The sequence below is a fragment of the Spermophilus citellus genome (genome assembly GCF_964194105.1).
Source record: "Spermophilus citellus genome assembly, chromosome: 5".
Lineage (NCBI taxonomy): Eukaryota > Metazoa > Chordata > Mammalia > Rodentia > Sciuridae > Spermophilus > Spermophilus citellus.
The window spans coordinates 60082448-60108421 of record NC_138186.1 but is presented as its reverse complement, the minus strand read 5'-3'; the positions used below and the strand labels follow the sequence as shown (position 1 = coordinate 60108421).

At 38.4% G+C, this 25974-nt stretch overlaps 1 protein-coding gene across 1 annotated transcript in view; it reads right to left on the bottom strand.

The window, feature by feature from the left end:
* Nucleotides 1–2171: 2171 nt before the first annotated feature.
* SPATS1 (spermatogenesis associated serine rich 1) overlaps nucleotides 2172–25974 on the bottom strand; it is a gene marked incomplete at its 5' end in the record, with an annotated part of 36542 nt that continues 12739 nt past the window's right edge. The window contains 6 exons of the mRNA XM_081296188.1: nucleotides 2172–2292; nucleotides 2677–2792; nucleotides 17359–17421; nucleotides 18083–18203; nucleotides 23321–23482; nucleotides 25492–25616. Coding sequence (XP_081152314.1) covers nucleotides 2264–2292; nucleotides 2677–2792; nucleotides 17359–17421; nucleotides 18083–18203; nucleotides 23321–23482; nucleotides 25492–25616 — 616 coding nt within the window. The 3' untranslated portion in view covers nucleotides 2172–2263. The remainder of the gene's footprint in view (nucleotides 2293–2676; nucleotides 2793–17358; nucleotides 17422–18082; nucleotides 18204–23320; nucleotides 23483–25491; nucleotides 25617–25974) is intronic.

Here is a 25974-nt window from a genome sequence, read left to right as displayed (position 1 = left end):
TTAACACCTTTACTCTGTAGGACTCCTTCCTTCCAAAAGAGCAGAGTATCATCTGAGAGCAACTTCCATGCCACCTAGAAAATACCATCAGGAAGTTCCTGCAGAATCTTTTGTGTTGCTCTATACTGTGTCCTCTGTTATCTGCCCACACCAGATGTTAAAGTTGACTTTTTTATATATTCTTTTTTATGTTCTGATTAACATGTTGGCAACCCCCTTTTTTGTTTCCTAAGTTATGGTTATATTTTCTTTTCTGGATTTTGTTGTGGGGAGAGACCCAGGGGCCAGAGAATTAGCACAGGTGTGTGCTGATCTCATCCCAAGGAGCAATCAGCACAGTCACAGGCGGTAGGCCCCGCATTCTTTGCTAACTAGTCTAATGGTACCTGTGAAGGTAGCATGAATGTGCTGGGTTCTGAACCTGCTTCCATCACTCTTTGTACTTAGCCCAGCTTTGGCATTCTGTATTCTAGAGACAATAAATAGTGAACACTTTGACACACTAAGGGGATAATGAGACCAGGTCTGTAGTGCTCATTGACCAACCAATGGGGTCTTCCTAGTGGAAAAGGAGATTGGCCATGACCATGCCAAGAAGCAGTAGTGTGGCTTTGTCGTCGTGTGACTGTTCATGGTAGACTTTTGTTCCCACTGTGGTAGCTTCTTGTACAATTGATGGGAGGTCCTAAGACCCATAACAGTGATCACAGAGCTCTCACCCTGCTTGGCTGTGTAGGCAGACAATACCAGAACAGGAATGGAGCTCCAGGGCAATATTATTAATGACCTGGTGTACATCCAGCCTTGACATTTCTCCGGCATGTACCAAGTGAATATTGGGAAAAATACCAAAGTATTAATAAAATGAGAATAAGTTTTGGCAAAAAAAAAAAAGAGAGAAGAAAAATAAATAAAATGAGAATAGTTTTACCAAAAAAAAAAAATGCTGTGGTCTGAATGTTTATGTTTCCCCTTAAACTTATATGTTGAAATCTAACCCCCAACATGATGCTATAAGGAAGTGAGGCCATTGGGAAGGAATGCAATCAATGCCTTTATAAATGAGACCCCAGAGGCTGGGTATGGTGGTGCAGACCTATAATCCAAGGACTTGAGAAGCTGAGGCAGAAGGATCCTAAGGTTGAGGCCAGCCTTACAAACGTATTGAGACCCTAAATCAAAAACTAAAACAAAAATAGGGACTGGGGTTGTGGCTCAGTGGTAGAGCACTTGCCTAGCACGTGTGAGGCACTGGGTTTGATTCTTAGCGCCACATATAAACAAATAAAAAATAAAGGTCCATCAGCAACTAAAAAAAAATATTTAAAAAAATTTATAAAGGGTGGGGAAGCTGGAGATGTAGCTCAGGGATTAAGCACCCCTATGTTCAATCCCCAGTATCAAAAGAAAAAAAGAAAGAAAAAACCCAGAAAGCTAACTTGCCCCTTCCAGCATATGGACACAGCAAGTAGATACTGTCTATAAACCAGAAGGCAGGCCCTCACCAGACACCAAATTGCAGTACCTTGAGCCTGAACTTCCCAGCTTCCATAACCAATCAAAATCCTGTTGTTTATAAGCCACCCAGTTTATTATTATTCTATTACAAAAGTCTGAAGAGACTAAAACACTCAAAAATATCTGCATTTTACCACTGATTTGAGGGCATCCTTAGAAAAACTTAATATATCTAAGTGCAGCCTAAATATTAGTAGTATTGTATCTGTGTTTAATTCCTTGAATCTGATATCTGTATATAGTTATTAGAGAACAACCTTGATCTTAAGAAAAACATGTTGAAGTATGCAGGTCTTTAAGTGTAAAAGGTTATGATATCTGTCACTCACTCTTTTTAAAAATTTTTTTAGTTATAGATGGACATAATACCTTTATTTATTTTTTATGCAGTACTGAGGATCAAACCCAGTGCCTTACATGTGCAGGGCACACACTCTATCACTGATCCACAACCCCACCCCCTATCACTTTTAAATATAAGTTCAGCAAAATAATAAGAGTAATGAGAGAGAAAGAAAAAAATTTGGACAAATGCTAATAATTGTAGGATCCAGGTAAAGGATATGTCGTGTTCATTATATGATTCTTGCAACTTTTCTATAAGTTTGAAAGTTTTTAAAATACAAACAAAACACATCAGAGTCAATAGAGTCAAACATTTGATTGATTTAGAACATTGTCAAAAACAGCAATGAAGAAACTCGCCAGACTATAGTCAGTACATGTTTTGTGGGCCTGTTTCTGCTCAGGATTGTCTTGGTAAGTCCAAAGTACCTGTGGATAGAAGCACAAAGTTAAATGTTGTGTTCCCTTATAAAATTAACAGGGCCCAGGGTAGTGGTGCACATATGTAATCTCGGGAGGCTGAAGCAGGAGGATCTCAAATTCAAGGTCAGCCTGAGCAACAAGGTAAGTCCCTGTCTCAAAACCCAAACCAAACCAAAAAAAAAAAAAAAAAAAGACTAATGGTTATCAAACCAATATACTCAACTCTCAATGCACAGCTATGACATCTGCCCAGGGGACCAGCTTGGGCAGTAGACACATCCATTCTAGGAGAGGCTTGGCTTTCTCTCCTCTCCATGTGAAGTCTCTCAAAAGCCTGATCTTCTGGATTCCTCCAGTTTTATACTGTTTTTTGAAGTTTCTTTGACCCACCTAAATGGAATAAACTATGTAACAAGGGCTCTGCGGGCTGCCAGTTGTCAAGTTCCTCCACCTCTCTTATCTCGTTCTTCAAATTATTGGCCTTCTCCTTCACCCAGAAAGGCAAGCTGCAGAAAGAAGACAATACTCTGAGTTTGAATTTGTCTTATGTGAAATTTACAAGCACTACTAGTGGATAAGAAGGCACTATGCCAAAGCAAATGAAATAAAGTAAGAGTGCAATTTTTTTTTTATGTCAGTGGTACCAGGGGTTAAACCCAGAGGTGCTCTACCACTGAGCTACATCCTTAGTTCCTATTTATTTTTTTTTATTTTGAAGTAGGGTCTCATTAAGTCACCCAGGTTGCCAACCTAACAAAAGAGGTGAAAGACCTCTACAATAAAAACTACAGAATGCCAAAGAAAGAAATTAAAGAAAACCTTAGAAGATGGAAAGATCTGATCTCCCTTCTTCTTGGACAGGCAGAATTAATATTGTCAAAATGACCATAATACCAAAAGCATTGCACAGATTTAATGCAATTCCAATCAAAATTCCAATGACATTCCTCATAGAAATAGAAAAAGCAATCATGAGATTCATCTGAAAAAAATAAGAGACTCAGAATAGCCTAAGCAATCATTAGCAAGAAGAGTGAAGCACATGACATCACAATACCAGACCTTAAACTATACTACAGAGCAATAGTAACTAAAATGGCATGGTATTGGCACCAAAATAGACTTGTAGACCAGTGGTACAGAATAGAGGAAACAGAGACAAACCCATAAAAATACAGTTATCTCATACTAAACAAAGGTGCCAAAAACATATATTGGAGAAAAGATAGCCTCTTCAGCAAATGGTGCTTGGAAAACTGGAAATCCATATGCAACAAAATTAAATCAAACCCCTATCTCTCATCATGCACAAAACTCAACTCAAAGTGGATCAAGGACCTAGAATTAGACCAGAGACCCTGTGCCTAATAGAGGAAAAAGTAGGCCCAAATGGTCATCAAGTCAGATTAGGATCCGACTTCCTTAACAAGACTCCTAAAGCACAAGAAATAACATCAAGAATCAATAAATGGGGGCTGGGGTTGTAGCTCAGTGGTAGAGCACTAACCTAGCATGTATGAGGCACTGGGTTTGATTCTCAGCACCACATAGAAATAAATTAATAAAATAAAGGTATTGTGACCATCTACAACTAGAAAAATATTTAAAAAAAGAATAAGTGGGATGGATTCAAATTAAAAAACTTCTTCTCAGCAAAAGAAACAGTGAGGTGAAGAAAGAGCCAACAGAATGGGAGCATATTTTTACCACACACACATCAGATAGAACACTAATCTCCAGGATATATAAAGAACTCAAAAAACTTAACACCAAGCTGGGGGTATAGCTCAGTTGGTAGAGTGCTTGCCTTGCATACACGAGGCCCTGGGTTCAATTCCCAGCACAAAAAAAGGAAGGAAGGAAGGAAGGAAGGAAGGAAGGAAGGAAGGGAGGAAAGAAAAACTTAACACCAAAATAAATAAATAAATAAATAACCAATAAAAAATGGGCTAACTGGGGGCTGGGGTTGTGGCTCAGCAGTAGAGTGCTCACCTAGCACGTGCAAGGCCCTGGGTTTGATCCTCAGCACCACATAAAAAATAAATAACTAATATATATAATGGGCTAACTGAACAGACACTTCTCAGAAGACATACATTCAATCAATAAATATATGAAAAAATGTTCAAGATCTCTAGTAATTAGAGAAATGAAAATCAAAACTGCTCTCAAGATTTCATCTCAAACCAGTCAGAATGGAAGTTATCAAGAATACAGACAACAATAAATGTTGGCGAGGATGTGGGGGAAAAGGCACACTCATATATTGCAGGTGGGACTACAAAATGCTACAACCTATCTGGAAAGCAGTATGGAGATTCCTTAGAAAACCTGGAATGGAACCACCATTTGACCCAGCTATCCAACTCCTTGGTCTATACTCAAAGGAATTAAAAATAGCATACTACAGTGACACAGCCACATCAACGTTCATAGCAGCACAATTCACAATAGCTAAACTTTGGAACCAACCTGAATGCCCTTTAATAGATGAATGGATAAAGAAACTGTGGTATATATACACAATGAAATATTACTCAGCATTAAAAGAGAATAAAATCATTGCATTTTCAGATAAACAGATGGAGTTGGAGAATATCATGCTAAGTGAAGTAAGCCAATCTCAAAACACTAAAGGCTGAATATTTTCTCTGATAAGTGGATGCTGATCCATAACAGGGCAGGAGGCAGGCATGGGAGGAATGGAGGAACTCAGTATAGGACAAAGGGGAGGGAGGGGTAGGAAGGAGGCATGGAGGTAGGAAAAATGGTGGAATGAGACAGACATCATCACCCTAGGTACATGTTTGATGACAAAAATGGTGTGACTCTACTTTGTGTACAACCAGAGAAATGAAAAAAGTGTGATCCATTTGTATACTATGAATTGAAATGTATTCTGCTGTCATGTATAACTAATTAGAACAAATTAATTAATTAATATTTTTAAAAAGTTGCCCAGGTTGGCCTTGAACTTATTGATCCTCCTGCCTCAATCTCCCATGTAGCTAGGATTATAGACTTTGCCTGACAGGAGTTTAGTTATAATATCTGACTATATCTGGTTATAGCTTAAGGTATACTTAAGGCAGAAAGCATTAAATAAAAAATACAGATTTTTTTATGATGTTAAAAAAAAACAATTTCTGGGGATATAGCTCAGTTCGTAGAGTACTTGCCTTACATGCACAAGGACCTGGGTTCAATCCCCAGCAACACACACACACAAAAAAAAAAACAATTAACACCAAGCTAGAAACACATGAATATACAAACATTTTACCACACCAACTCTCAGTCTAAGCTAGGTCAAGTGGAACAAAATGAAATAAGGAAATATAGGGACTAAACAACACAACACGTGTATCTAACTTTGCATCTGATTAAATAAAATATACATTTTTTTCAAGCATAGTTCATGTGGAAACTGTCACATTTACTAATGATACCTGCCCTACGTTGATTGTAAGGTGCATCCTGATTTCAAAGTTGTTAAAGTGTCCTAATATAACACACATCATAATATTTTTTCCTTGGGTCTACAGTAACGGGACTGGCCTTCCTTCTATTATTTGCTGATAAACTTCACTTACCATCTAGGACCCAGATTAAATATTGCCTCCTCTACAACATATGCCCAATTTCCCCCCATACATATGCCCTCTTGTGGGGAGCCATTCTGACACGTGATTGGGTGACTCCCGTTAAGGGCCTGAGGCGCTCTGGCTGTGTCGGAGCTTTCCCGACCCTTTCCTGATGAGAGAGCCCATCCGTGTGGGGGTGTGTGTGACCACTGACCCCGGGGACCCAATCACTGGCCCTGACCTTGGAGTGCAGCCCCCCCTCAACCTTCATTGGATGGAATTCTCCCCTGAATCTCTTGTTCCCCAAATAAAAGGCTACTCCCAGGCGTGTTCGCTCTCTCTCTCTCTCCTGCTAGCCCAGAGTAATCCTCGCTGCCCTGCTGGGCGGCTGGAGGCGGGAACCAGGGAGGTGAGCCGTCTCGGACCTAGCAATATAAATAAGGTAACTGGTTTGTGTGTTTTATTTCGATCTCTTCTAACTAACTTTATGCCTAGAACCTCATTAATGAAACCACTGCGCAGGCCGCGTGGTAGACCCTCTACTCTACACATTGTACCATATGAACTGTTTTATGATTGCCTATTTACAGGTCTCTTCTCCCATTGGACAATTATACATGAAACATGCATTATATCTTACTCCTCACTCTGACCTCTCCCTCCATCACCTCACCACTTTTCCATTTCTCTTGTAACCCAAGAGCACAAATGGCACTCTATTGATATCTGTTGAGCTGATTAAATAATTCCCATAGACATATTGCAAATTACAGTACTATTCAATAACTAATCTCACCTCCCTAATTCATATTCTAATTCTGGATTTGTCTCTAACTAGCTAGAGACAAAGCAAGGAAGACTGGGGAAAGTCATAGAAGATACTCAGTTATCAGGATTTGTCCTCATCTTGAAGTTAGATTGTTGCATTTACAGATTTAACATTTTTAATTTCTAAGCACAGTGAGGGATTGTTTGTTTGTTTGTGGGGGTTTTGTTTGTTTATTTTTTGGTCCTAGGTATTGAACCTAGGGGCGCTCTACCACTGAACTACATCCCCAGCCCTTCTTAGGTTGTCCTTTCAGACAGGTTCTCACTAAGGTGCCCAGGCTGACCTCAAACTTGGAGTCTTTCTGTCTCAGCATGTGCCACCATACTAGACTCTAGCCAGCATGATATTTAAAGATGTGAATAACTTCTTCCCCTTATGATGGGGTTTGAACCCAAGGGTATCCTACCACTGAACTACACCTCTAGAACTTTTTTTTTTAAGACAAAGTCTCACTATTTTGCTCAGACTGGCCTTGAACTCCTGAGATCAAGAAATCCTCCTGCTTCAGCCACCTGAATAGCTGAGGTTATAGGCACCCACCACAAAGCCCAACTGATGTGAATAATTTTAATGAGAGCAATGCAATTGCACAAAACTGATTTACCAAATAATTTGGGAAAGGGAAAAAAACACCTATAAATTTTATTCATAGGTAAAAAGGTGGCTTTCACTAGAAAACTGAACAAAATGTATGAAACAATTGCCATCAGACATGAAACAACACAAGATTGTGGTCTTAGAGAAAAGGAAAACAAACGAGAGTCCTATGATCACCCAGCTTTTTCAAGGAGACATGCATTCCATACCACAGAGCAGAGATGGGCAATCCCAAGCAACCATGGTATTCTAAGTTCAAAGGGCCAGAGATCAGAGATCAGAGTTGGAAGCTACAGAGCAGAGTCCTGGAAAAGAAGACACTGGATAGAAAATGAGCTTTGGAAATTTACATGTCAGTCCCTCTGAGTCTTTGCTGAATATTAATGTTTAGGATAGAACTCCACAAAACATAGAGTGATTGTGAACTGATTTATTCTCATGGCTCAAAAAGGGGTCAAAGTCATGGAAGTTCCTACCACAAAAGTGAAGACTCGCTAATCAGTGGAGACATTCAGCAAAGACCCTAAAAGGGCTATACTTCAGTAGCGGTGTTACAGTATCTTTAGACTAAATTCTACTTTAGATATACCCTAACAAATTTAAAAATAAAACTAAGGGGCTGGGGATGTGGCTCAAGCGGTAGCGCGCTTGCCCGGCATGCGTGCAGCCCGGGTTCGATCCTCAGCACCACATACAAACAAAAATGTTGTGTCCGCCAATAACTAAAAAATAAATATAAAAAAATTCTCTCTCTCTCTCTCTCTCTCTCTCTCTCTCTCTCTCTCTCTCTATCCCCCCTCTCTTTAAAAAAAAATAAAATAAATAAAACTAAGGCCGGAGCTGGAGCTCTCATTGTAGTGTTTGCATATAACATACTGATAGACCCAACCTGATCTTTTCTTAAAATTGGGAGCCATCTCACCACAAAGCCATGAAAAGATAATTTCGGCTTTACTATAAATTACTGCAAATTCTGAACCTGCTTGGAATGCCTGCCCATGCCTTGAACTCACCCATGCCTGGCTCTCTGACCAGATAGCAGCCCTCTCTGAAACTTAGTGACACCTCATAAATATTGGCCTTCCCTGGCCAGACAATGACCCTCTCTGAGGCTCTAATAGTCCTCATAAATTCTGATGTTGGGGCCAGCAAAAACAAATGTAAACTACTATTAGTGTGATGCTTGTCAGAGTTCTGTTATCTGTACCCCCCTTTGTGTAACTTTCTGGGCTATAAAGCTGGGCTGCAGAAAAGCTGAGGTTGTTGTCTTGTTCCCGCTGTTTTGGGAGAGAGGGGCAGCCCGGCCGGTCCAAATAATAAGCTTGCTTTAATTTGATTTTAATTGGAGTCAGTGGTCTTTTCTTGCGTCCTGGTCTAACAGTACAAGGATCTAGGTTTAATTCCTGCCCTCCCACAAAAAAAAAAAAAAAATAACAGGAAGAACAAAAAGGAAAGACCCATGGATCATACAATACAAATAATAATAAAAAATAAAAGTAAAAAGATCATAAAACTGCAAGCAATTTAATTTCCTGCTAGATTAAATCCAGTCATTCAACAATGTGAAATTACGATGTCCAGTATCCCAACAAAAATCACTAGACATGCCAAGAAGAAAGAAAACATAATCATAACTAGGGGAAAAATCATTCAGTAGAAACAGACTGAGAAATGACAAGCAATCATTGAGTTCAGACAAAAATGTTACAATAGCTATTAAAATTATATTCAATTTTTTAGGGAAAATATGAAAATAGTGAGGAAGGAAATAAAAGATATTTAAAAATCAAATGAAATTTCTAGAGATTAAAAATGCAATAGTCATTAAGTGGGAATAGCAGGAAATTAGAATGCCAAAGAAAATAATGAACTGAGAAAACAACAAATGGTAAATGGTAAACCAAAGGCTTTCCTATCTCCTGCCATGACTAACAGATTGGCAGATATTTCATTCAGGGTAACTGTCCAGGGAAAGGGCCCAAGTTTCCCAATTCTCTTACTGACCACAGCTCAAAAGAATATGTTGGTCTACAGTGTTTTGTCCTTCTCAAAAATAAAAAATACTTACCTTTGTTTTAGGAAAACCAAGCACATTGCTATTCTATTTATCCATGCAATATGAATTATGCATGGATATGAAAATATGAAAGGCAACATACAAAAGTTAAAATAGGGACTGGGGTTGTGGCTCAGCGGTGGCCTGCTTGCTTATTAGCACATGCGAGGCCTGGGTTCAATCCTCAGCACCACATATTAATAAATAAAATAAATAAAGGTATTGTGTCCAACTACAACTAAAAAAATAAATATTAAAAAAAAGCTAAAATAGTTGGGTAGGAGAACTGACGTCATCAGACTGTGGCGGAGGAGATAACTTCATTGAACCTGCAGCTACAGGTGTGTAATCCCCTAGCCTTCCCTCTCCACACATCGAGGAAAACTTAAGGGCCCCTCCCAGCTCTCCCGTAAGGGCCCCTCCCAGCTCTCCCGTGAGTGCGACAGCCAGCCCCAGGGAATCAGAGGTGGCGTGGGACCTGCGGCGCGGAACTACCGCTCCCACCAGGGCTGACTGCTGAGGTCTCTTGCACCAGCTACCGGGGGAGTGGGTACCGGAGGGCAAGTAAAATTCGCTGAGGATTCTCAGCCCCAAGCTCTACAAACTTAGGGTATGAGGGAATGGCAAACTGGAAGAGTGTGCCCAGTCGTTCATGAAAACAGGGCTCCCGGGAGCAGCAGACCTGGTGTGCAGCCAGTATTGTGGTGAGCGGCACCCGTGAGAGGGGCCTGGCTAGAGGAAAAGTGGGAAGTGACTAGACACAAGAGGAGGCCCTAGACACTCAGGTTGGAGACTCGCCCAGTCTGGGAGGAGCTGCTGCACAGTGATTGGTTCCCGCGTATTGACAGGAGAAACTAGACCTGGTGGGCACAGCGCCACCTACTGGAAGAGAAGTTAATCAAACTCTAAGACTGCAGTTATTAGTTTTTTTTTTTCTTTTCTCTTTTTTTTTTTTTTTTTTGATTTGGGTTTTTCTTTCATTTTCATTTTTCTTTCTTGTTTTTTTTTAATTTTTTTTACAATTTTTTTAAATTTTTTTTTCTTCTAATTTTAATTTTAATTTTTTTTATTATTATTTTTTTAAATTTTTTTCTTTTTTTATTTCCTATTTTTTTCTTCTTTTGTCTTTTCATTTTTCTTATCCCCCCTTCCTTGAATTCTACCTGCTTACTCTCATTCTCTTTAGTGACTTCTTCCCTTCCCTTCTAATACCTTTCCTCCCAAGCATCAAATAAATTTATAGGAGTAAACAGTAACTCAGCAGTCAAACAGAACAAGAAGTAACATGAGCAGCTTCAAAAAGCAAGGAAGAAAAGGAGTACAAACAATGCAGGACAGCCTAAATATTCAGGAGGACCTAGAGTCATCAGAAAAATGGTCATATAAAGAACTCAAGGAACACCTTAGACAGATGGAATGGAACCTTAAAGAGGATACAAGACAGCAAATTCAAGCAGCGAAAGAACACATTGAGAATGAATTACATAAACAGATAAAAGAAGAAGTTAAGCATCTTTATCAGGAGATAGAGATTATAAAAAATAATCAAACAATAATTCTAGAAATGAAGGAAACGATAAACCAAATTAAAAACTCAATTGAGAGTATCACTAACAGAGTGGAGCAAGTAGAAGCCAGAACGTCAGATAATGAAGACAAAATATATCATCTTGAAAAGAGTCTTGCCAACTCAGAAAGGCTGGTAAAAAAATCACGAGAAAAACATCCAAGAGTTATGGGATAACATAAAAAAACCAAACTTACGAGTCATTGGGATAGAAGAAGGTACAGAGATTCAAACCAAGGGAATGAGTAACCTGCTGAATGAAATAATTACAGAAAACTTTCCAGAAATAAAAAAGGAAACAGATACACAAATTGAAGATGCATACAGGACACCGAGCACACAAAATCACAGTAGACCAACGCCAAGACACATTGTTATGAAGATATCCAATATACAGAACAAAGAGAAAATATTAAAAGCTACAAGAGAAAGGAGACAGATTACATTCAGGGGTAAACCAATAAGGTTAACAACGGATTTTTCATCACAGACACTGAAAGCAAGAAGGTCATGGAACAATGTATTTCAAACACTGAAAGACAATGGATGCCAACCAAGAATTCTGTATCCAGCAAAATTAAGCTTCAGGTATGACAACGAAATAAAAATCTTTCATGATAAACAAAAGTTAAAAGAATTTGCAGCCAGAAAACCAGCATTGCAAAGCATTTTGAGCAAAACACTACACGAGGAAGAAATGAAAAACAATAACCAAAACCATCAGTGGGAAGTGCCTCAGTAAAGACAGAGGGCGAGGGGAAAGATAATCATGGAGAAACAAACTAAATTTTTTTAAAAAAGGATAAACAATCAAACATGGATGGAAGTACAAACCATATATCAATAGTAACTCTAAACGTTAATAGCTTAAACTCTCCAATAAAGCGACATAGGCTGGTATCATGGATTAAAAAAACAAATCCAACAATATGCTGCCTCCAGGAGACACATCTGATTGGAAAAGACATACACAGGCTGAAGGTGAAAGGATGGGAAAAAATATACCACGCACACGGTCCTCGTAAGCAAGTAGGGGTGGCCATCCTCATATCGAATAAAATCGACTTCAAGACTAAGTTAATCAAAAGGGATAAAGAAGGTCATTATATACTGTTAAAAGGAACCATTCACCAACAAGACATAACAATTATCAATATTTACGCACCAAATAATGGTGCTGCGACATTCATAAAACAAATTCTCCTCAAGTTCAAGAATCAAATAGACCACAACACAATAATTATGGGTGACTTCAACACACCTCTCTCACCATTGGACAGATCCTCCAAACAAAAGTTGAATAAAGAAACTATAGAACTCAATATCACAATCAATAACCTAGACTTAACTGACATATATAGAATATATCAACCATCATCAAATGGCTATACTTTTTTCTCAGCAGCACATGGATCCTTCTCAAAAATAGACCATATATTATGCCATAGGGCAACCCTCAGTAAATATAAAGGGGTGGAGATAATACCATGCATTTTATCTGATCATAATGGAATGAAACTGGAAATCAATGATAAAAGAAGGAAGGAAAAATCCTACATCACATGGAAAATGAACAATATGTTACTGAATGATCAATGGGTTACAGAAGACATAAAGGAGGAAATCAAAAAATTCTTAGAGATAAATGAAAATGCAGACACAACATATCGGAATCTATGGGACACAATGAAAGCAGTTTTAAGAGGAAAATTCATCGCCTGGTGGTCATTCCTCAAAAAAAGAAAAAAACAACAAATAAATGAGCTCACACTTCATCTCAAAGCCCTAGAAAAGGAAGAGCAAAACAACAGCAAATGTAGCAGAAGGCAAGAAATAATTAAAATCAGAGCGGAAATCAATGAAATTGAAAAAAAGAAACTATTGAAAAAATTAACAAAACTAAAAGTTGGTTCTTCGAAAAAATAAATAAGATCGACAGACCTTTAGCCATGCTAACGAAGAGAAGAAGAGAGAGAACTCAAATTACTAACATACGGGATGAAAAAGGCAATATCACAACAGATGCTACAGAAATACAGAAGACAATTAGAAATTATTTTGAAAACCTATATTCCAATAAAATAGAAGATAGTGAAGACATCAATAAATTTCTTAAGTCATATGATTTGCCCAGACTGAGTCAGGAGGATACACACAATTTGAACAGACCAATATCAATGGATGAAATTGAAGAAGCCATCAAAAGACTACCAACCAAGAAAAGCCCAGGACCGGATGGGTATACAGCGAAGTTTTACAAAACCTTTAAAGAAGAATTAATACCAATACTTTTCAAGTTATTTCAGGAAATAGAAAAAGAGGGAGCTCTTCCAAATTCATTCTATGAGGCCAACATCACCCTGATTCTGAAACCAGACAAAGACACCTCAAAGAAAGAAAACTACAGACCAATATCTCTGATGAACCTAGATGCAAAAATCCTCAATAAAATTCTGGCGAATCGAATACAAAAACACATCAAAAAAATTGTGCACCATGATCAAGTAGGATTCATCCCTGGGATGCAAGGATGGTTCAACATACGGAAATCAATAAATGTTATTCACCACATCAATAGACTTAAAGATAAGAACCATATGATCATCTCGATAGATGCAGAGAAAGCATTCAACAAAGTACAGCATCCCTTTATGTTCAAAACTCTCAAAAAAATAGAGATAACAGGAACTTACCTTGACATTGTAAAAGCTATCTATGCTAAGCCTCAGGCTAGCATCATTCTGAATGGACAAAAGTTGAAGGCATTCCCTCTAAAATCCGGAACAAGACAGGGATGCCCTCTATCACCACTTCTATTCAATATAGTTCTCGAAACACTGGCCAGAGCAATTAGACAGACGAAAGAAATTAAAGGCATAAAAATTGGAAAAGAAGAACTTAAATTATCACTATTTGCAGATGACATAATTCTATACCTAGAAGACCCAAAAGGGTCTACAAAGAAACTACTAGAACTAATAAATGAATTCAGCAAAGTGGCAGGATATAAAATCAACACGCATAAATCAAAGGCATTTCTGTATATCAGCGACAAAACTTCTGAAACGGAATTGAGGAAAAACACTCCATTCACAATATCCTCAAAAAAAATAAAATACTTGGGAATCAACCTAACAAAAGAGGTGAAAGATTTATACAATGAAAACTACAGAACCCTAAAGAGAGAAGTAGAAGAAGATCTTAGAAGATGGAAAAATATACCCTGTTCATGGATAGGCAGAACTAACATTATCAAAATGGCGATATTACCAAAAGTTCTCTATAGGTTTAATGCAATGCCAATCAAAATCCCAACGGCATTTCTTGTAGAAATAGATAAAGCAATCATGAAATTCATATGGAAAAATAAAAGACCCAGAATAGCAAAAGCAATTCTAAGCAGGAAGTGTGAATCAGGCGGTATAGCGATACCAGATTTCAAACTATATTACAGAGCAATAGTGACACAAACAGCATGGTACTGGTACCAAAACAGGCGGGTGGACCAATGGTATAGAATAGAGGACACAGAGACTAATCCACAAAGTTACAACTATCTTATATTTGATAAAGGGGCTAAAAGCATGCAATGGAGGAAGGATAGCATCTTCAACAAATGGTGTTGGGAAAACTGGAAATCCATATGCAACAAAATGAAACTGAATCCCTTTCTCTCGCCATGCACAAAAGTTAACTCAAAATGGATCAAGGAGCTTGATATCAAATCAGAGACTCTGCGTCTGATAGAAGAAAAAGTTGGCTCTGATCTACATATTGTGGGGTCGGGCTCCAAATTCCTTAATAGGACACCCATAGCTCAAGAGTTAATAACAAGAATCAACAAATGGGACTTAATTAAACTTAAAAGTTTTTTCTCAGCAAGAGAAACAATAAGAGAGGTAAATAGGGAGCCTACATCCTGGGAACAAATTTTTACTCCTCACACTTCAGATAGAGCCCTAATATCCAGAGTATACAAAGACCTCAAAAAATTAGACAATAAGATAACAAATAACCCAATCAACAAATGGGCCAAGGACCTGAACAGACACTTCTCAGAGGAGGACATACAATCAATCAACAAGTACATGAAAAAATGCTCACCATCTCTAGCAGTCAGAGAAATGCAAATCAAAACCACCCAGTAAGATTGGCAGCCACTACGAAGTCAAACAACAACAAGTGTTGGCGAGGATGTGGAGAAAAGGGTACACTTGTACATTGCTGGTGGAACTGCAAATTGGTGCGGCCAATTTGGAAAGCAGTTTGGAGATTCCTGGGAAAGCTGGGAATGGAACCACCATTTGACCCTGCTATTGCCCTTCTCGGACTATTCCCTGAAGACCTTAAAAGAGCATGCTACAGGGATACTGCCACATCGATGTTCATAGCAGCACAATTCACAATAGCTAGACTGTGGAACCAACCCAGATGCCCTTCAAAAGATGAATGGATAAAAAAAATGTGGCATCTATACACAATGGAGTACTATGCAGCAATAAAAAATGACAAAATCATAGAATTTGCATGGAAATGGATGGCACTAGAGCAGATTATGCTTAGTGAAGCTAGCCAAGCCCTAAAAAACAAATACCAAATGTCTTCTTTGATATAATGAGAGCAACTATGAACAGAGCAGGGAGGAAGAGCAGGAAGAAAAGAGTAACATTAAACAGAGACATGAGATGGGAGGGAAAGGGAGAGAAAAGGGAAATTGCATGGAAATGAAGGGGAGACCCTCATTGCTATACAAAATTACATATAAGAGGTTGTGAGGGGAATGGGAAAATAAACAAGGAGAGAAATGAATTACAGTAGATGGGGTAGAGAGAGAAGATGGGAGGGGAGGGGAGGGGGGATAGTAGGGGATAGGAAAGGTAGCAGAATACAACAATTACTAATAGGGCATTATGTAAAATTGTGGATGTGTAACCGACGTGATTCTGCAATCTGCATTTGGGGTAAAATTGGGAGTTCATAACCCACTTGAATCTAATGTATGAAATATGATATGTCAAGAGCTTTGTAATGTTGTGAACAACCAACAAAAAAAAAGAAAAGAAAAGAAAATACAAGAAAAAATAGTTGGGTAGGATGATGGGATTTAGGCAATTATTATTTTGAATGTTCTAGAATAGTATTTTTAAAAATGTAGAGTAAGAGCATAAACCTTAAGTATGTGCTGTAAGTAATAATGCAACATAAGGAAGGTATTAAGGCTCCCAAGTTTGTGGGCTGGGGTTGTGGCTCAGTGATAGAGTGCTCACCTAGCACATGGGTGGCCCTGGGTTCAATCCTCAGCACTACATAAAAATAAATAAATAAATAAAGGTATTGTGTCCATCTACAACTAAAAAAAATATTTTTTTAAAAAAAGCTCCCAAGTTTAAAATAAAGGGCATATATTTTCCCACCGAGCTCCGGGTTTGTTTCAACCACCCTGAACTCTGGTAGGTCAAACTCTTGGATATTTGCTTACTTTATCCATACTTATATGTTTGTGTTAGAAAGCAAAAAAATGAAAAAAAGATAGATCTTTCTTTTTCAATACTCCTCCTCAGTCAGAAACCTACTTATGCTGAGAGCCATTAGCCAAGTACGTATGACAATTTCCTTGCTAGCGTACCCCATGTTGCTTAGAGGAAGGACTCATGGAAATGGACTTGCCTTGGACATTAGCAGTGACATTGCATGTATGTTTGAGAAAGGTGACCCTGCTCAAGGACCAGGGTGGATCCGGGTTTAGGGAGAATCCTACTGGATTAGGGCGGATCAGGTTTTAGGGAGTATCCCGCTCCTTGGGTTTAGGGCGGTTCCAGGTTTAAGGTGTACCCTGCCAGGAATAGGGCATATCCTGCTGATTAGAGCCTGGTGGAGTATGTGGATTTGGCCCAGAACGTGGATTTCCCCAGAACGTGGATTTCCCCAGAACGTGTTTGTAGAGGGCCGGTGTGAGTTCGGGAATAAAGAATTGCTGTTTGAATCTACAAAGCTGTGAGTGGCTCATGATTTTGTGCCCAGCCAGACTGCGGCATACTTAGGTAAATAAATGAGGTTCAGAGGGGAGCTGAATAAATGTATAAAGGCAGAGGAATGATGGTCCCCTCAGATACAGGAGTGCTCTGCTACTTTCTCTCTGTTCTGGAAGCAAGGAGCCTGTCTATTTGCTCCATGTAAACTCTCCTATCATGCACACTTAACACAGCATATGGATGTGATCATTTGCTAATCACAATTCTTGAATATATGCCCATCCCAGTGGCCAGATGCCACAAACACTTGACCCTTCAAATGCCCTCTTCACAAATTACCCCACCCTACTGCCGGATTCAAAAGGTCCCTAGGTGTTGATTGTTACAGACTCCTCAATAGGAGGAAATAATAAATAACTGATGTTTTCATAAAGATGAGATAACATAAAATTTGGTGAGAAACTCACTTGGGAACTTGTGGAAGAGGCTCAAGTGGAATAAATGTATCAAATTTCTTTTCATAAGGCACTCTGAAAAACAGAAAAAGCAACCATAAAATTGATATGGCTTTCAACAGCATAGAGATTAATAAATTATTATGTTCAAAAATGTCTTATTTTCCTGTTTTAATTTTCAAGTACAACCTTCAAAAACTCTAAAGGTTATAACTTTTATATTTTTACTATCTTTAATCAAAATTATTATATCTCACATGGTTAATTTTTAAACTTTTATTTTAAATGCGATGCTGCAACTGTTTTAATGTAGTGATTCTCTTGTTCTCCTAAATCACTAGGGCCTAAGTTTACTTCCAAGTTTAAATCAACCAAGTAGTCAGTAACCAACAATCTAATTTCATATAAAAATTCAAAAACCTAGAAATAGGGAAAAAAGTGACAACCACTTTTTTTCAGTCAAGACCTTGCATACAGTTGTAGACACATCTTGAAATATCACACTGTACCCCATAAATATGTGCAATTACTATGTGTAAGTTGAATTTTTAAATTATTTTCATCTTGTGTATTTTGTAATTTCACATGTGTGCATACACTAACTAACTAAAGATAAAAACTTCACCAGATTATGTCTTGGTGAGATACACCCTTTTAAAAATATAATTTATATGTAGAAGATAGACATAAATCCTTTAAAGTCAATAAAGTAACTCTGGAATTAACATGCACTCACAATGAAAAGTTCACTGGTGGAAGAGTGGATCCTACTTTGTGGAAGCCTTTACTCTGTTCTGGGAACATATATGGATTGTCCCCTGGAGTGAACTCTGGAATTCCATTCCTAGAATCAATACCTGCAGAGAACATTTGAAAACAACATCACACAAAGGAGTGGAGATGACCCCCAAGTTAGCTCTAAGTAGCAACATGACAATGGAAACAGACTGATTCGTGTTTTAACTCAGACTTTAATTGAGTTACATAGAGGTTTCCTGAAGTTCTATTTGTGATTGTCTTGCCTTGAGGAGATGAAGATAAAAGTGTGAGCCTGGGTTTGGAACATTTTCTAAATGGTGTTGTTAAGATTTCCTCACCTTGGGAAAAAAGAACAAGCTTGGGTTCAGATGCAATGTTTTGGTTCAAAATATATAGTAAATGAGAGATGTCTTTGTGACAATTCAAAAGGTGTCTAACGTTAAAATCTTTTCATGAGTGCACCTGAGCCATATTGCAATTTGAAGCCCTGAGTTTTAAGAAGTCCAAGAAGCAGGTGTCCTTGGGATTCTGCCCTCTGACTGGGCCTCAGCAGGAAAACAGCTCATGAGTGTCCTGATCTCCTACTTCAAAGTTAGGGTGGCTCTGCATCAGGATGTGCCTTCCTGGTGAAGAGCTGTGGAGAAGAGGTCCACTGCTGTTGGGTGTGCCCTGTTCTCTGGGCCCATGATGCCCTGACACCCAGCTCAGCTTCTTATAGTGCCCAAGAACAAGAAAGCAACCACATGCACAGGAGAGCAGGCAGAGCGGTGCCAGAAGGTCAATAAACCCGCATGCCCGACACTATGTGTATCTCCTAAGAGAACAAGGCTGGACAGAGGAAACCAGCCAGCCCTGGGCTGGAACAGCAATGCCTGGCTGGAGGCATGACAATGACCCTCTTTGCCAAATTTACAATGATCAGGCCTCCTTTCTTCTCTCTTTCTCTCTTGAAAGGTTTGTTTTGATACTACTTAATTCAACTGTATCTACAAAATGCAAGCCAGAGGGACAGCTGGGACAGATTTTTGATAAGCTGTTTGCAGACTACACTGTCTCTAGCTAACTCAGGAAGTTATCTGCACTACAGGTGGGAGTTCTAGAGTTACTGAAGAATTTGAATTTTTGCCTGACTCTTTCAAAAGATTTTTCAACAGCCAAGAATGTATCTAGACTATACCCATGCACCAGCTATACCCATGCCTTGAATGTCCACTGAGGATTCAAAGCAGGGAGAGTAGAGGGACTGTATCTTTTGAATCCCTAACTAGGGTAGTGACAGATGAGAGTCAGGTGAGAGGTCCTGAAACGAGTTTGGACTTCAGAATCAGTCACACCTGAGAGCAAATTCAATTCTGCCATTTCTAGTTCTGTGCCCTTGAGGCATTTAATCTCCCTAAGCCTCCTTTGCAAACTGTTTATTTCAAAAGGGTACTTTGCAGTGTTATCATGTAACAGATGAAAATGCTCAGAGCATGTAACTGGTGTTCAAGAAATGGTAGCAATTATTTATTATTTGAAATCAGAGCTAGACTCATACTTTCCCATCTCAACTAATTTTTAACTGGGAACTACAATAGCCACATAGCCAAGAAGAAACCTCGCCCTAGGAAATCTTTTCTAGGTGGGAGACAACATATGCAAATAGGAGATAACTCTAGAAAGCAGTAAGTGCCATATACTACAGAACAGAGCCTCTAAAATCTTAGCACACCTAAGAATGACCCAGAGAGCTTATTAAAAATGCAAATTACTGGGCTGGGGTTGCAGCTCAGCAGTAGAGCACTCGCCTTGAAAGTGCGAGACCCTGGGTTCGATCCTCAGCACCACATAAAAATACATAAGTGAAATAAAGTGAAATAAAGGTATAAGTGAACTACAACTGAAAAATAAATATTAAAAAAATGCAGATTACTGATTCCAACACAAGAAACTGTGTTTCAGAAGATCTGGAGAGGTTTCCAAAACTAGGATTTTTAAATGTATTTTATTTTATTTTTAATATTGTCTATTTTAATTTTGCAAACTCTCTAGCTGATTATGGTGCAAGTGGTCTGAAGACAATATGTAGAAATGAACTATTGTAAAAGATCTCACAGGATAATATTAGCAAGTGGAAAAAGGAAAGGCTACTGGATTCATAGCAAACTTTACAAGAAAATAAAGCAACTTTAATGATTAAGCTTCTAATATTTCAGGATTTCAGAGATTTCAGGGATTGATTGCTACTGCAGCAGAAAACATCCTACTCTGACTTGGATAATATACTTTCCTGTAGGAAGAGCTATCCAATAGAAAAAAACATTTACTTTCAGGCCTATTTCCCTACAATGTATATCTATAACCATTTTGTTCTTTTTTCTGTGGCAACAATTAGGCCTTTAGGGAACTCCACCACTAGTCTGATGGTAACTGATGAACTAGAGACAACCATTATTTAAATATATTTTGACTTATTTTTCTCTGTAATAAATGTGATGCACTGCAGTTCAAAATGGCAACTGGCTGGCAGTTCCTGATCATGCTCCTTCATTTCTTGCTTGTCTGAGAAATAATAAGGGTAGAGAGAATTCTACAAAGGAAGTAGTGACCAGTGTCAAGCTTAACAGTATCCAATGCTGCAAGGAGATCAAGAAGAGAAGAAATGGAAAAAGATCATTGCATTTAATATGAAGAGAAGTCATTGTACAGGCATGTAATCCCAGCTACTCTGGAGGCTGAAGCAGGAGGACCACAAGTTCAAGTTTACTCTGGGAAACTTAGGGAGAACCTGTCTCAAAATAAACTAAAAGCGCTGGGGATGTAGTTTGGTTAAGGAGTACTTACCTAGTAACATACATGAGGTGCTGGGTTCAATCCCCAGTATCAAAAAATAAAAATAAAGAAGTCATTATACAATATCACCTAAGTATCATGCTAAAACAAATCAAGCCTGTAGCTCCAATAACCAGGGTATAGAAAAATACACAGGGAAGGGGAAAATATTAAACAGTACTAAGGAAAATATTAAACAGTACTGTTTAATAAAATAATCAGCAAAATCCTAATTATGGACAAGTTTGTTTCTTCACCAAATAAACTGCACATAAAAAGTGGAAGAGAATCTATACATTAAAAGAGATTTAAAAGACATCCAACTAATTTCAATGTGTGGGCCTCATTTGAATCCTGATTCAAACTAATTAATTTTTTTAAAATATGAGATTTATGAGACAACTGGATATTTTCACACTGAATATTTGATGAAGTTAAGAAATGACTGTTCATTTCTTAAAGATATGATAATGTGTTATGGTATTGTGGTTATATTAATATAAACAATCTTTTTCTATATGATATATTTACAGATAAAATTATATTATCTGTAATTTGCTTTAAAATAATCCCTAAAGAGTAAAGCAAGTGGATTGGGGAGGGAAGAGGAGAGGGAAAAGGAAGATACTAGGGAATGAGATTGATCAAATTATATTATGTGCCTATACAAATATGTCATAATGAATTGCACTATTATGTATAATCATAATGCACCAATAAAAATTATACCTGTAAAAAATTAATTAAATAAAATAATCCCTAAGGGGAGGGTAAAGATGAAAAAATTAGCCTCGTATTGACAATAATTGACATAAAGGGGGTGAGGGCATCAGGTTTCAACATGATATTTCTCTACTTTAGCATATTTGAAGATTTATAGAATATTTTTTTCTTTTTAATAAATGTAAAATTGGCATTACCTCTGGAGTGGGAGAGAGATGTGCAACATTCTAGAAGAGGCATATCAGAGGCTTCAAATATAAAAACAATATTCTATTTCTTTAATGGTGTGAGAAGTACAGGTATTAAGGATATGCAAATATCCAAGCACATCCAAGGATAATGCCCACTTTGGAGGTAGTTGGGAAGCGATATATTAGGGTTATGATTTGGATCATATTGATAATCCCATTTCCTTTTGATATATACATGCAGAACAGGAGTTGGGCAGGGTTCCAGGCTCCTCCACGACTCCTAAATCTGTGACCACTCTTCTAGCTCATCTAGTATGGATTTTCATGTGTTCTCTGATCAAATAAATAAAAGCCTTGATTTTCAATACTATTTGTCTCTGATATGAGCTTTAAAATCTCTTTTAAATCTCAAAATTGAAAACTTTTGACTTCTTTCTGTTTGTACTCCTACTACAGTAAACCTATTCATCCCCCAAACTTTGGCTGCCTCCTCCTACACAGGTATTTCTATAAAAAGAGAGGCCACGAGTGGCCCATTGGTCCTTTGCAACCCCTTAGGACCTTTCAGTAAGTCCATTAACAGTATGGCGGGGCTGGGGCTGGGGCTCAGCGGTAGAGCACTCACCTAGCACATGAGAGGCCCTGGGTTTGATCCTCAGCACCACATAAAAAATAAATAAATAAAATAAAGATATTGTGCCCAACTACAACTAAAAAATAAATATTTTTTTTAAAAAAAGAGTAAGCTGGAACCCAGCACAGTGGCATATGCCTGTAATCCCTGTGGCTTGGGAGGCTAAGGCAGGAGGATCCTGAGTTCAATATCAGCCTCAGCAAAAGCGAGGCACTAAGTAACTCAGTGAGACCCTGTCTCTAAATACAATACAAAATAGGGCTATGGCTATGGCTTATGGCCAAGTGCTCCTGAGTTCAATCCCTAGTACCACTCCAAAAAAAACACAAAGAGTAAGCTAGGGGCAGAGAACTCACCAAATTACAAGCCAAGGAGATTTTGTGTGTGTGTGTGTGTGTGTGCGTGTGTGTGCATAACTTTTTTCATATTAATTTCTTTTAATTAAATAGTTACAAAACAACAACATGTACTTCAGGCTAAGGTTTATGGGATATTTTCCTTGTGGAAAACATAAAACATTTTGAACGCATGTGACAGGCAGCATCTAATTGAATCGGACTTCAATGAGGTTTCTATTAATAACTATCTGAGAGAACTTATCTGATGACTTAAATGTCACATTAGCATTTTATGAAATTCAGAGCAAAACAAAAATGTGGATCAGCATATGTCATGAGTTCACTGCCAAAACATGTCACCTGCCAACTGTCCTCTCTGTTTTTCTACCTTTCGGTGTACTAGGGTGACATAGTGACCCTGCAGGGCTGCCCCAGCCTGCCAAAGGCCGGCCTGCAAAACCATGAGTCAAGAGCTTTCTCAGGCATTGCAGAGTCAAGGTCCAGGAGGAAAACATTACCATATTTCTTTCTCCCGAGGCACTGATCCACCGTCCTCTCTGACACAGACCTCTTATTGCGAAGGAAGACCCCATTGAAGAAGCACTGCTTTCCAACATGGTAGGTGTGGATATTGCTGCTAAACCTCGGGTAAAAAGTCCACTCAGGACGCTGCCCATCTTCTGCAAGATATCAGAAATCCTTCCATTAACACTGCTCCCAGCCTCGGAATGCAACTAGATGACAAAAAGTGGTGACAACTCCCTGGACACTCTCCAGCTGTACAACCTTAACCAGTATGTATAATTCCTTGTTCTCCATCAGGGACAGTGTCAACCTTTTGTGGGATGAGGCACAAAAGGGAGAGAAAGCTACCTAAAGGCCTAATAATTATTTCCTTTTTGACCTCTCCTTCAAAAATAAAGCCAAATTTATGCAGGGAAATCATGTATGGGTTGGAAAGTTCAGAGACGGTTTTAAACCCTTACTCTGATAACTGTGTAGAAAAAAAAAAAAACAGAAAGCCCATTGACCAGGAAAAGACTAGGCCAACCATGGCATGGCATCCTAGCTGGGTGGAACTTGATATTGACAGCAACAATGGCCAATGAAGTCACCACAGTGACTCCCCTAATGTCTGCATGTGGTAGCATCAAGTACAAAAGCTGCTGCAAGACCTCAGGCTAGTTACTTCATCTCTCAGTGCCTAATTTAGCACTTTCCTTGTAACATTGCAAACAGTTATTTTAAACAATAAAAGATTCCGGAGAAGCTCCAGGGTTGCTTGAAAACCCTTAGGCTCTGGGATGATCATGAAAGGGCACAGGCCAAGTTTGGGTTCTAATCCCATTGCTCTACTTCCTGACTATGTGTATTTATATGGGTGATCAAATCTCCCCATGCTACAATTCCCTTCTCTGTAAAATGAGTAGGTCTATAATAGCCACAAAGATCTAAATGTACCAGCACAAAAGACATGCATGATTTATTCACTATAGAGTGAAAATAGTCTGTATACTGCAACTCATTTATTTTACATGTGTGCATGCATGCATCACTTATGATTTGAGAAACGTGTCATTAGATGTGTCATTAAATGTTTCATTGAAAGCCAGTAATCCCACTGGCTCAGAAGGCTGAGGCAGGAGGATTGAGAGTTCAAAGCCAGCATCAGTGAAAGCAAGTTGCTAAGCAACTCAGTGAGACCCTGTCTCTAAATAAAATACAAAAAAAAAAAAAAAATAGAGCTGGGGATGTGGCTCAGTGGCAAAGTGTCCTGAGTTCAACCCCTGATTCAAAAAAAAAAAAAAAAAAAGTGTCATTGTAGAACACCATAGCATATGCTTACACAAAACTGGATGGTACAGGGTCACTGGCTCAATGAGGGCTCTTGATGCATTCAAAAGACATGGTAGAGGGGGAGGGAAGAATAGAAATTCATTGGATGAGACAAAGGGGAAAGAAGGGACGGGAGGGTGATGGGAATTTAAGGACAGTAGAATGAATCTGACATAACTTTCCTATGTTCGTGTCTGAATAGCTGACCAGTGAAACTCCATATCATGTACAAGGATCCCACAAGAATGGGATCCTAATTAGAACAAGTTATACTCCATGTATGTATAATATGTTAAAATACATGCTACTGTCATGTATACCTAAAAAGAAAAAATAATAAAATTTAGCAATGAGTGAGGAAAAAAAGAGACATGGTAAACATGAGATATACTAGGCTTTTTTGGCAGTAGAATGAGCACATTCTAACATAATGGTAAAACTATAGTGTGGTATACATACTAAATATATGCAGTGCATGACTGTTTATGTATATGTGTACTAAATACTACGTATACTAAATACATAGACAGACATATGCATTACAAAATTCTAGAAAAATATATATATGCTTTTCAGAGCTATGGGGAAGAATTGGGATATTGTTGGAGAATATTGGGGAAGGGATTTTTTTACATGCTATATACTTTTATATTATTTTAATATTTTGCAGCAGTCCTTTATGATTTTTCCATAAAGACATTTCAGTTTTGAAAAACATATGACCATAGCTCCCCAGCAGAGCTGTTGTGAGAATTAGAAAGTGGGCCCTTTGTGCCTGTGGCCAACAGTATAGCAGACTCCTGAATAACCCTGGGCACAGAGGCACGTGGAAGAAGGTCTAGGACCTACTCACTTGTCTGTAACTTAAGCAGGCTGAATTCCTCGGGGTGTTTATTCTTTTGGACTTCAGGCAATGATTTTTCAGAGGACTGATCCGAATGTGAGGAGGAAGATCTCTGACCCAAATCTGTAGCAATGCTGGAAAGAAAGAGGAGGAATCAGAGTACTCTGTGTGCTTAAACTGGTAGTCAAAATCTGATCTCACAAGTCTCACACTAGAATGACACTAGTTCTCACTTGTAGAATTGGGCCTACTCATCTATAAAAGTCCCTGAGTATATTATTGATTTATTCACAATTCAAAGGGGCTGAAATATATTCAAAAGATGGCTGCTTTAAAACAATTTCATGGTTTCTCAAAAAATTAAACAGAATCACTATGTAACCCAGCAATTCCACTCCTTAGGCATACATCCAAAAGAATTGAAAACAGAAACTCAGATATTTATATATGCATGTCCATTACAGAATTATTCATAGTATCCCCAAATTGAAA